At 38.6% G+C, this 13,421-nt stretch overlaps 1 protein-coding gene across 5 annotated transcripts in view; it reads left to right on the top strand.

Moving 5' to 3' along the window:
* Window positions 1-13,421, top strand: part of mid2 (midline 2) — a 154,311-nt gene that overhangs the window by 103,712 nt on the left and 37,178 nt on the right. For 4 of the 5 annotated variants that reach the window (XM_028008933.1, XM_028008931.1, XM_028008930.1 and 1 more), the window contains 2 exons: window positions 6,498-6,563; window positions 8,963-9,058. In XM_028008933.1, the coding sequence (XP_027864734.1) occupies window positions 6,498-6,563; window positions 8,963-9,058 (162 nt within the window). The remainder of the gene's footprint in view (window positions 1-6,497; window positions 6,564-8,962; window positions 9,059-13,421) is intronic. The other variant, XM_028008934.1, reaches the window with a different exon arrangement.

The following is a 13,421-nucleotide window of genomic DNA, read 5'->3' as shown; positions in this document are numbered from 1 at the left end:
AGAGGATCTGAAAGTGACCAAGGTAATGCCTGTGCTTCGTACAAAGTCAGTTTTTTTATTTTTTTCCATTTCATTTTTATTCTCTCCGTGCATTCGACTGGTCCTCAGGAGTCCCAGGTTCTACTGTTGCAGACCTTAACAAATAATTGGGAGGCTAAAAGCACAGACACCCCATGAATATCAAATAGTCTTATAAACAAATTTAAATGCCAGACCTCCTCACTGGTGCTCGGTGGTTATGACATTAACTACACAGTCATTATTCCCTTTCAAATCCAGTGAGAAATGGCTTGACCTTAATCCCCTCATGTGGCTAAAAACTTACAATTTATATTGGATTTGTGTCCATTTAAGGTACCATCCTCCAATAATAAGTGTTTTGGGATGAAGGCTGCTGGGAACCGTGGTAAAAGCTTTTTAAAGTTTTTTTCATTCTTTCTCTTTTTTAGCTTTTTCCAACAAGTCTGAGGAAATAAGTGAACAAGTATGCTTTTAACTTTAATGTAGTCATTTTAGTATTTCTTTTTCTGCAGTGCATTTCTTAGCAGAAAACTCTTGTCTTGATGGAGTTGGTACAGGGGCCACCATAGTCTAATATTCTGCCTTTTTTTAAGTAAGACACAAGAAAAATGTGTTTATATTTCACTTGGTTTTTGCATCCCTATTGGCCTCATTAATTGAGCTCCATGCTTGAAGGTTGTGTGACAAGCATGACTCTGTTTAAAATAAGCTGCTACAATTTGTTGTTCTCAAGGATTTTATTCTGTGAAATATCATCCTTAGACAAAAAACAGTGTTTCCCAGGAGGCTTGAGTTACGACACGTCCAGATTCTGACAAGCCTTCTTAACAACTTTTGTAAAGTGAACTTGTTCAGCTCTTGTGTGAGCTAAAACTCTTGCTTTCGTTTCTGGATCTCTTAGTGTCTTGTTTCTCTTGTGGATAGGGAAAAGTATTGATTAAATTATAAGAAAAGACTTTGAACATAGACTCTTGACCTTAGGGAGTTATGTTCCATCTGTGTTGTGGTTTGTCTTGTACTTTTGTTGTTACTATTCTTGTAATGGCTGACGAGTGTCGTCTAATAAAACAGGGGCAGAGTTCAGCATAAAATTGCATCCTCTGGGACAAAAAGTGAAAATTTGTAAGATGTTATCTTTTGCTGTTTCTAAGTGTGTGAATGCTGCAAAAGCACTCATTCTAAGACTCTTGGTCTTTTACACTTTTGACTGTCTGTGCTATTTTTACATCAAACACTGATAAAGATGCTGATCTTTACTTCCACCTAATAAATTCAGTGATTTTTTTCAGGGGGTTTAATTGAGTTTAATTTCACCTATTTAAAGTCAATTTTACTTTACATTACATTCGGATGTTTTTCACTTTTCCATCCTCATGATACCATTTTTTATTTGATATGTTTGTCCTGTATTTGTTCAACAAACAACAGTACTGCAATCAATGGATACAAATTCTTCTAGACTAATTGTTTAATTTAATTGCTTTGGATGAGGTTTAATTCAAACCTCATCTAAAATAAGTTCAGTGGCCATTGTATTAGGATTAGCATAATAATATTTCACCAAAATCTAAATAATAATTCATAATTACTGTCAAAGTTGCCCTGATGCACAGCCCAGATGATGTAGTTCTGTGTGATTTTGTTATTAAGCAGCACTTTGAAATAAACAAACCCCAAGAGACACTTTAGACTGAATAACGCAGTGAATTGTGACAGTTGTAAAAATGCTGTCCATTTTTACAGCTATTATCCCTCTCTTCTCTCTCATTGGATATTGTAACATAAATAGGGATTTTTTTCTTAGTAGACATGGATCATCTCTAAGGAAATGAAACCCAGAAGCCCCTGAACACAATGATGTCATGTGCAGGCGGCTGATGTAACCCAAGTTGAGAGGCTGTCAGCAGTTGCGGATGTGCTTGTGCTGTGGGCAGACAGAATAAGGGCTGAAGCAGCCAGACACAGGTTGAAGAGCTCGAAAAAGCATACTGTATAAGGAAAAGTGTAACCCAGTGAATGGCAGGAAGATGAATAATAATAGAAAAGAAGAGAGGAGAAGAGAAGAGACGGAAAGACGACTGGGTCGGAGGGCGAGCCAGACGGGAACTACTCAGCCGAGCTGCCCCTCACAGCATGGGGCTCAGACCTATTTCCATCTCATCAACCCCCTCCATCTCAGTGGCCTTCTCTGTATTCGCTGTCATAAGATGCCATGTCCAGAGCTGAATCAGAGGATGACTGATATTACCCCATGCCTGAAACCATCCATTCAACACTTGGTTGGTTGCAACCTCCTCTTGTCTTTGTTCTGTCGATATTTCCTTTTTCTATTTATGTTCTTTTTTCTGCTTCAGCTCACTGTCTCTGGGTGGTGTTAGCTATCTCCGATGCCTGTTGGGTGCTGTAATGATTTTTCTTGTTGAGGTTTGCTCCTGCTTCACTCCTTCTGTCACCTATCTTCCCATGAAAGGCAGATCCTTTAAGATCCTATAAGATCCTGACAGTAAAAGTCAGACCAAACCTTTGTGAACAAAAATCACAATTTATGTTCCTGTATCTACGTAAAGAAATTAAAAATATCCTGGATAACAAGATAAGACAAATCTATGTGTAATTTTTTAAAAACTAAATCACCTTGCAAAACTTAATATCACTCGAAGCTTCTCGCAAATTCTCACATCATGAACTCCCAATTACAGGGCAAAGTTAGTTGAAAAGTTAGTTCTTTTTGACTAACTTTGATCATTCAGACGCTAAATAAAGCACAAAATAGTTCAAGACCAGTTAGATTTGATAGAGAATATGGATGAGATTTGATCTAAACACTTCCTCTGGCTCAATGGTTTGAGAAGATGGACCTCATTACAGTCTCAAGTCTTTTGCAGCTTCTAACAGATTTTTCCTTCTGTGATGAAACTGTGTTTCGTTTCACCTCTCGTTCCATATTGGAAGGGGAACCTGGCTACTTAATATAAGGCAATATAAGGCACTCCCACCACCATGTTTTACAGGAGCATGATGTTTTCTTGACGATGCACAGTGTTTTCTGCCACACTGTTTTGAACCCATAGGCGATAAATGTTTAACTGTTGTCTCCTCTTATAACAGCATCTACCATAACCCAGATTTTAAACTCATTGACAGATTCTTTCACCCAAGTTGTATATCGAAACAGTTCCTTCAGAATTACTTACTATATTTAGGTGGATTGCGGGCTGCACAGTGGCGCAGTTGGTAGCACTGTTGCCTTGCAGCAAGAAGGTCCTGGGTTCGATTCCGGGCCGGGGTCTTTCTGCATGGAATTTGCATGTTCTCCCTGTGCATGCGTGGGTTCTCTCCGGGTACTCCGGCTTCCTCCCACAGTCCAAAAACATGACTGTTAGGTTAATTGGTCTATCTAAATTCTCCCTAGGTGTGTGTTTGTGTGTGAATGGTTGTTTGTCCTGTATGTCTTTGTGTTGCCCTGCGACAGACTGGCGACCTGTCCAGGGTGTACCCCGCCTCCCGCCTGGAACGTAGCTGGAGATAGGCACCAGCAACCCTCCCGACCCCATTAGGGACAAGGGTGCACGGAAAATGGATGGATGGATTTAGGTGGATTGCAATGGCTAGGGATGTTTGCAGTTTATCAATATTACTATGTGCTACTCTATTGGTCTGTCTTATAAAATCCCATTGAAATAAATAAAAACTGTTGGTTGTAATTTTTTTAAATGTGAAAATGTTGAAGGGATAATAATAGTTTTGCAAGGCACTACATATTACCTTCTCTCTCATTCTTGTCTTTTTTTCACTGACTTGAAAAGTCAGATTGTATATAAATCAGCATCCCTTCCAACTCCTGTGATTTCTTCTAACTGCTGTAGTATTCGTCTTTGGGGTTTATTTCTGCAACTTTGATCATCAAGACATGCATAAATTACTGTATTACTCACTGACCAGCACTGGCTATGGCTGGCAGCCCAGACGCTATTCAAGTCAGCAAGTCTTGCCTCTTCTAAGTCATTTTTGAGACTACGCCTAGTCATTTCCATCTGACTCATACAGCGTTCTACTGCAGCTTAACCACTGTTGTTCTTGAAACAATGTTATTCAGATTATTGGGGAGATTTTTTTCTATTTTTGTAGCTCTCTGAGATATAAACACAACTCGGTCTACAGAGTTGTGTTTACTTTCGAGATGAGAGAGGTTCAAGACCAAACTTTTGATTATTTCTTTTTAGAAGTTGAGTGTTTTGTTGCTTTACTACTGACCTCATTTTATTTCAGAAATGTATTGATATTAATAAATGTATTTATTTATTATTAATAATAATTAAATAAGTCTAAAGCACACATGTATGGGAGGCTAAGTCATTGAATTTGTTCATGACTTACATAAGGTTTTTTGTTTGAAGATGAAATTTTTTTTACTCTTTTACTAAACTGTTGAAATTATGGTCACATGTTCAATATAGATGCACCGATCAGAATTTGAAAGGATGCCAACATTTTCCAAACATGTCCCACGAGATATGGAGGATGAAGGCCTCACATAACTAAACAGGGCATTTTTGTTAAAGTCCATTCACCCAGACAGTTATCTACTAAAGTCTGAGTCTCTTTCACTTTTGCAGCCTGTATTAATCTTTAACATGTCTTGCCATAAAACGTACAGATTCCTGTTAAATAACGTTTGGTCTTGAAAGCTAAACTTATACTGAAACTAGTTAACTGAGTTTACGGGACTGAAGAGTGTTGCTCTTAGCATGGTCTGGTAGCTCTCAATCAATCAATCAATCAATCAATCAAATTTTATTTGTATAGCACATTTCAGCAGCAAGACATTTCAAAGTGCTTTACATCATTACAAACACAGAATCACAATGCAACATAGAATCAATCATTAAGTCAAGTTCCATCCATAAATTTGTAATTGATTATGTTTCAAATACAATTCTAAACAGGTGGGTTTTTAGTTGAGATTTAAAAGAAGTCAGTGTTTCAGCTGTTTTACAGTTTTCTGGAAGTTTGTTCCAAATTTGTGGTGCATAGATGCTGAAAGCTGCTTCTCCTCGTTTGGTTCTGGTTCTGGGGATGCAGAGCAGGCCAGAACCAGAAGACCTGAGGGGTCTGGAAGGTTGATACAATAACAGCAGATCTTTAATGTATTGTGGTGCTAAGCCGTTCAGTGATTTATAAACTAACAACAGTATTTTAAAGTCTATTCTTTGAGCTACAGGGAGCCAGTGGAGGGACTTTAGAACTGGTGTTATGTGCTCTATCTTCCTGGTTTTAGTGAGAACGCGAGCAGCAGCATCTCTAGATCTGGCTGAGACATTAGTCCTTTAATCCTGGAAATGTTCTTCAGGTGATAGAAGGCCGACTTTGTAACTGTCTTTATGTGGCTCTGGAGGTTCAGGTCAGAGTCCATCACTACTACCAGGTTTAGGGCCTAATCGCTGATTTTCAGTTGTAATAACTGAAGCTGTGCATTGACTCTAGATCGTTCCTCTTTAGGTCCAAAAATAATAACTTCAGTTTTGTTTCTGTTCAACTGGAGAAAGTTTTGGCACATCCACACATTTATCTGTTCTAAGCATCTGTTCAGTGATTGGATGGGCTCTGAGTCACCTGGTGACATTGTAATGTAGAGCTGTGTGTCATCTGCATAGTTATGGTAGCTAATATTATTTCCTGTTATAACCTGAGCTAGTGGGAGCATATAAATATTGAATAAAAGGGGTCATAGGATTGAACCTTGGGGTACCCCACATGTGACCTTTGACCTCTTTGATGAAAAGTTTTCAATTGAAACAAAGAAATCCCTGTTCTTTATGTATTGTGCCTTCATTGTTTTGAAAAAGAGTCTTAAGATCATGGCCTGCCAGTTCTGGTCATCAGCCGACTTCTTGGTGCTTAAGTATTTAATGCTGCAAGTTGGATATTATGTCAGGGCTAGAAGGCACTTTGGGATTTTCAATGTGGTCACTTTCTAATGTGCTGGCATTTTGTGAATAAACCTGTGTAGAAGTCCATCTCTTGTGATATTCAGACACATATTTGTAGCAAAGAAACACCCAGTGAGTCACATACATAAACCATGGCATACATACATGTATGTAGGTCTGTTGCGGACAGAGGAGTTTACTTCCCTGCAGTCTCAGGTGGGGCAGCTGTGTTCTGATATATTAATCATCTTGGTCCCCAGCTTGCTAATTAATGACCCATCTGTCCCCACTCACTGTGGCTCCACTTCAGGCTCCCTGAGACAGCCCAACACTCTCTCTCTCTCATGATCTAAGCTCAGGGCTGGTTCTGAAGGAACAAATGTCAACAGCCAGTTTAAACGTCTCTGTCTCATCTGCATTCAACTTTCTCTGGAGCGTCTCTCCTCGGTTGCTGTGCATTAAGCTTGCAGATGTTGTGCGATCAGGCTTGTCTGTGTGTGTGTTTATGTGTGCACTTATGTAGGTGTATGTGTGTGTGTGTTGTAGGCTTATCAGGTGAGCCCGGGCAGAGTGTCAGATGCAGTAATGGAGGCTTCAAAGACAAGCGCTGCGGTGAGTTTCCCGGCTGCCTTTTTACCAGAACCCTAAAACCCCTGTGCCCATCCACATACCCTCCCCATTCCTTCGCTATTCCCACAGAGGAACAATAAGGCACACAGGTAGACACTTGGCCGGATAAGGAAAGGATGCAGACAGGAAGATAAGGAATCGGATAGGTAATTAAGTGGCCACAAAGTCAAACAGACAACAGATAGACAGAGTATATCAGGCTGACTGACAGGTTGAGGAGATACTGGAAACCACTATGGATCCCTGATTGAGGGGGGAACAGATAGAGCTGCATTCAGGCAAACAACCTACAGACCAGGTGTTCGTCCAGATCCACTCCCCCTCTTCACTTGCATGAGTAGAGATACTTCAAACGCCCGCCGCTTGTCTGCTGCTTTGTTCCACTGTTTTCTTTGCAGCTGCAAATGTTGTTTTTGATGCCACCACCATTGATTTGCTTCTTTTGGAATGGCAGCTCCTTTTTGTGCCTTCTCATTTGCTTATCTCCATTTTTTTTATCTTTTGTACTGTTATGAGTGAGTTTATTTTTCTGTGAGATCGTCTTTTGTCTTGCATTGGTTAAACAGCCACGGTCAATGGGCTGTAATTGAGTGTTTGATCATTAAAACTATTAGTGAAGGCTGATTATTTTCAGAGATCACAGTGTTCTTTCCGTGGCTTTGATGTAACATGAAATAAGGTTAGACACTTAAATCACAAATGGACGTTTTTTGGCTCTTGCATCATCTCCTGTTTTGGTTGCTGCATTTATTTGCACTGATAGAAATTTATTGTGGGACTATGTAGAATGAACCTGACAAGATAAAATAACCAGAAGAAAAACATTTGTTTCCATTTAAGTAAACATTCAGAGACTTTTATTTTAGGATTATTATTGAATTAATGAATAAACAGGTTTAAAGTAATCTCTTCCATTTTCTACATCTACTTACCTAAGAACAAAGGATTTGTGCTGTGCTTTATTATAACATCCCACCCAAAAGATACCTGGAAGTATTAATAGAGCTTTTACTGTTATTGCCCTAAGCTCTCTATGTTTGAGCTGCACTAAAGATAATCATTGCACGTCCAAAAAACGGTCTTTGTTCAACATGTATAAATATTCAAATGCTGTAATGTAGATATTATATACCATTCACCAATCAGGCACAGCGTTTGATCACTGACAGATGATTCATACTAATTATCTCTTCATCATTGAACCTGATAGTGGGTGGGCTGTATTAGAAAATAAGTGACACTGATCTCAAAGATGACTTGTTGAAAGCAGGAATAAATGGCAACACAGAGTTCAATAAGGGCAACTTTGAGAAGGTTATACTGGTAGGTAAGATTGTCTCCCAACGTTGAAGGTGTTTCACATATTGTAAGTAAAATAATCTGTCAGTGGAACTAGTACTTTTTTATCAGTACGGAATTATAGACTTGAAACAAGCTTCTTTATCTTGCTAAAAGTTACTTTTAAGCTAGTTTTGACATATTTCAAGTATATTAAGATATTTACATTAGAAACCAGACCAAAAATACTCGGTAAGATTTTGTGTTTTTGCAGTATAGTGTCAGATCCTCGTCCTACAGGCGAACTACTGTACCTCAAATAGGAAGGTGGCAGAATACACTGTAAACAGCTGCTTATAGGGCTGCAAAGCAGCAGATCAGTCAGATTCCCCATGCCGACCTCTGGCCACAGCCAAAAGCAAACACAGTTGGCATTATAACTGCAGTATAAGAGAAGGGACTCTTTTTGGAAGCCGGTGAGCTGGCCAAGCCAGTGTTCTGCTTTGAACAATATTCTGCTGAGAAACCCTGGGTGAACTGTATTTGCTGATGGCTGTAATCTCTTTCAGCAGTATAATGCACCGTGCCACAAACAGCAATTGGTTCAACAGTGATTTGTTGTGTTGACTTGGCCTCCAAATGATCAGATCCTAATTAAATTGAGCATCTGTACTGGCTTAAGAAGTCCAATCTATAGAGGCCCACCTCACAACTTGCTGTACTTCAACGATCTGTTGCTAACAACTTAGTGCCAGATACTACAGCAAGCCTTCTGGGTCTAGTAATGTCTGTACCTCATGGGTCAGGGCTGCGTTGGCAGCGAAAAGTGTGACCAACACACTAATTGGCAGCATTAAGTCAAAATGTTACGCCGGTTTGGCCGATTTATGTCTTAGAAAACTCAGCAACTCAGATATATTACCATCTTATTACCTAGTAATGAAAAGACACATTATTTATCTTCACATTACACACAAATTTTAAAATTTTATCACTAAGAATTGCCAGAAAATCTGGCACTCAAACACACATCATTAGTGATCTCTTCCTCTCTCTCATTCCTCTTTTCTTCCTTTTGTTCCCCTCCTTGTCCCTTCAAACAGCAAACTCTGGAGAACAACCTGACCAACCTGGTGAAGAGGAACAGTGAACTGGAGAATCAAATGGCCAAGCTCATTCAGATCTGCCAGCAGGTTGAGGTATGCCATATGTATTCATGTTGTTAACTTCAGTAAGATTAGACTTTCTCATCCTTCCTCGTGCTCTAATAGAAAACCTCGGTTCCAAGATCGCAGCCTTTAAGCACTCATGTAATCTTAATTGTATTTTTTTTTTCTTTTTTTGCCAGCAAACGTAAAACCCCAATCAGCTGGCCGACCAAATCTGTCTATCTTACCATATTACTGAGGCTTACCCTAGATTTTAGTTAAAGCTCCTCTTAATATCACCCCCCCCTCCTCCTCCTGTGTTATGACCCCCACTGTGATCATATTAAAGTAAGAACTCGTTTTTTAGCTGCTTTGATTCTTTTTAGTATCTATTCTGAAATTCAGTGGTTTTGGGGGGCTTTTTATTTTAAAAAAGTATTTTTATTATAAAGTCCTTCAAAACACTAAAGCTATTGACAGGAAAATATCATTATTTATTGTAAAGGGAAGCAGTAAAATTCATCTCTTCTACTTAAATGAATAATTTCAACTGGTTCCAAATGATGACCTTTAGCTTTCAACAATTGTGCATTGCAGTTTACTGTGACTAATTATTCATGGGAACTAGCTGATGTTGTCTCAGATGTTGCTTGATTCTTATTTATGAGCTCCATCATAAGACTAAATGGGTCTGGAAGACACCAAGCTGGCAACAATGAATGGGAAAGACAAGGCAGTTGCGTGTAAAGTTTTACTGGTAAAGATTATTGTCTCCAGAAACCCATGAAGCCCCACTCTAACTCCAGTTTTCAGTAAATCTCACCATGGAAGAGCTCATTTTTAAGATGAAGCGGTGTTTTAACACTCAGGAGTTTAATTTGCTCTGGAACCACCGACACAAGCAAATGATGGTCCCTGTGAAGTTAAATAAGATTACATGTCAAATGACATATATCTCTGCAACTTGTCACAAACTTATTCAGTAATGTGTCACATCTTACTCTGATGCAGGTTTGTGACAACCTCACAGGACTATTTCACAGCCGGTTGTCCTCATCTATACTCGGAGCTGTCTGCCGGTTTTTGTCATTTAAGCTCAAGCTGTGATTTAACAGCTACATTTAGAGAATGCTAATAATCACCTGCCGCTTGTTCACTCTTCTCTGTGCAGTAGTTAAGAGTCACACACATATGAGCACATATTTTCCGTCTGCACACTCACGTTTAATAAATGTCGTCATTTCTCTGGGAGATTTGACATTAATGGCTGATGAGGACAAATGCATTTCAGTGGTGCCATCTTTCTCCACATAGTATGTTTCTTATTAGTGGGGCATGACTCCATTTTCTCTGAGTCACTCTGAGGTCTCTAAGCACAAACTCATGCAACCCAATCAAAAATTAAATGATCGCTGTGTGATTTATTGAGTACAGACAAAATGTTCATCAACAGTGAGAAAACGAGCGCCTTCTCGCTCGGGTTTGCATTCAAGGATCCTGCTAAAAAATTTATACTAACTACTCAAAACCATATGATGGTTGAAAAAGATAAATTTAAGGAGAACATTAAAGAAACCCCCCTAAAGCTGCTTTTTGATGTGATCTTAGAGGCAAGAGGTCAAGATATTTACTAGGTGAAAGCGCATTGAAGCACAGAGGTTGTTAAAGTGTAATGGGAAGGCAAGAGAAAGGGGAAGTGAGGACTAATGAGGAGAAAATGGGGAATCCAAATATAGGAGAAAAGCTGCGAGGAAAAACAGGACGGTAAAAGAAAAACAAAAAACAAGGGTCAGCATGGCAAACAGAGAAAAGGGTAAAAAGGGCATACTCTGAATGTTAGCGTGACTACCAATGATTACCAGAACAGACAGAGGCACTATGCAGAGGAAAATGCTCAGTAATAATGCAGTGCAACACAAAAAGGGAATAAGGAAATGGGAGTTTTAGCAGAGTGAGACAATTGTGTGCAAAATAAGAAATCTTTGAAGGGCTTTGAGCGTGACCTGGATTTCTCTGCTCTCTGTTTGCAGGCGTACTGTATTGGCACCAAAGACATGATCAAACATAGTGCGAATTCTCTTCTAGTGTGTCAGCACACACAGCACCGAGGCCTTCTCATTGGGGAATTAGCTTTTCTTAAGTTGTAGAAAGGATGTGCTGACTTGACTGTGAGTAGGCTGCCTGTGTCCTCAGGGACGTCTAGCTTTAACACAATATTTGTTGTTTTTCTTCCGGCTTAATGGCATTCTGAGTTGAGTTCAGGTTTTCTTTCAAATGGATGGTGATTTTGTTTAAAATAATAAAACAGGATTTATTCAGTGTTTGAATTATTTTTTCATAGCACTTGACCCTTTTCAGATTTAGTTTATGCCTTTTATTGGGGGAGTGTATTTATGATGTTATGTGTTTTAAAATAATATTTAAAATGAAAAACCTAACAACTGTTGTATGTATTTGTTTTTAGTCTCAAATTAACTGGTATTCTTGTAGCCTGTCTTTATCTTCCAAACCTTCTTAGCACTTTCTTGGTGTTTACCACAGAAAAGCTTTCCCGCAGCCTGATGCTGCCACCCCTGTGTTTAATGGGGGATTGATTAAAACAGAGGGATGTGCTTTATTAGTTTCCTGCCATGCATAGCGTTTTCCATGTAGGCCAAAAAGTTGAGCCACATCTGTCCAAAGTACCTGCTTTAAGCTTCTTCAAATCATTATCCCTGATGTTGTGATATTTGCACTTCATGAGGCAAATAAAACTTTGAGGCCTACAGAATTAAGATATTTGTACTAACATTAATACAGGTGATCTGCAGGCTAATGACATCCAAAGTCTTAATATGCAATTGTACGCCACAATTTTCATGTATTTATTGATAAAAAATAGAAAAAATCTTAAAACATTTTCTTTCCACTTTATAATTATGCACTACTTGGTGTTGGTGTTTTATATAAACTCCTAATATGACTGTTTGGCTAAGCTCTGTATTGGTCAAAAACAAGATGCTCAGGCTAAAAACTAGAAAAACCCTCATAATTTATATTATAGGACTTGTAAATTTTTGAAGTTGATTTCTTGATTTTTAAATATAACAACCATGGTTAACTGGTTTTGATATTGAATAACTATATAAAATCTATTACTTTTCCTAATCAAAAATGAGCTCAGTTTTTATGATATTGTTGTTGAATATGCAATGGCTATTCCTCCAAGATTTTAAAACCTGGTGATTTACATTTTAGCATCCTTCACATACAGTTTGTCTTCAAAGACCACAGTTTATGCTCTTACTAGGGGCCAAAGCTTTGAGAAGTGGAAACTTTTTAATAATGTGTTAATTACTTGGAAGCTTCACTCAGACACAGCTATTGTGGAGTAAGCTTTTTATCTAGAATGCAGAAAAGGGAGCGGCCAGTGTATCCAACCCTAAGTTTTCCAGTTAAAGTTTCATGTGAGCCTTCAGAGCTGATGGAGGGAAAAAAGCGAAAGAAACACATCAGGCAGAAGCTTACTGGGTTTAAACGCTCAGACGTGTATGTCGACCGATTAAGCAGCGAGCTGCAAGTCATTAGTCGAGGCCTGTCTGGGTGTGTGTACACTGAAAGTGATCCCACTGTGTGCAGAATATGAATCAGCAGTGGAAGATGGCTGCAGTGCTGCCTGATATTTTGTTTCAGGTCTCAGATACCGTCTGTAACCTTTCCACGGGAGCATTGGGGAGATCTGCCTGCCAGCAATATGTGTCATTAGCAGCTCCACTTTTAGCAGAGTGTAACAATACAATTGCAATAGGAAAATGTCACATAATAAAACATTCCAGTTTTTAAAAGTTGCTTTGGTTTCAGTAGATAGTCAAATTGTACTTTTGTGTTTGTCCATAGTTTTATCAGTTAAGCCAATTCCTTAATTTTCCATTTAAACATAAGTGTGATTATAATAATTAGGTGTTATTTTAAAGTATTATCAATTTACACATTTCTGTATCACAATATCTGAGTTTTGTAATACAGCACCTTACAAAAGTATTCATGCAGCTTGAACATTTCTCCTTTTTGACATTTTTACACTTCAAATTTTACTGGGATTTTGTTGGAATAAACCAGCAGCCAAGTAAATCACTTTGTTACCAACGTTCTTCAGATGTCACTTCTAGATTTGTTAGAATATTAGTCAACAACCTGCATTGTGAAAACCAAGGAACACAGGAAACATGTGAGAGATAAGGTAGTCGGGTATCTAAAGAAGTGATGGACATAAAATATGATCTGAACCTTTGAACAGTTCAGTGGTATCTATCATCTGAGAGTAGGCAATAACTAGAGATTTAACAAGACATGGCTACCCATCTAAATCGATAGTTCGTGAAAGAAGAGCATTAATCTGAGTAAATTACAAGAAGTATATTGCATATTTATTCTA

The sequence above is a fragment of the Xiphophorus couchianus genome, chromosome 23 (assembly GCF_001444195.1).
Source record: "Xiphophorus couchianus chromosome 23, X_couchianus-1.0, whole genome shotgun sequence".
NCBI lineage: Eukaryota > Metazoa > Chordata > Actinopteri > Cyprinodontiformes > Poeciliidae > Xiphophorus > Xiphophorus couchianus.
This window is presented reverse-complemented; position numbering and strand designations above follow the sequence as displayed.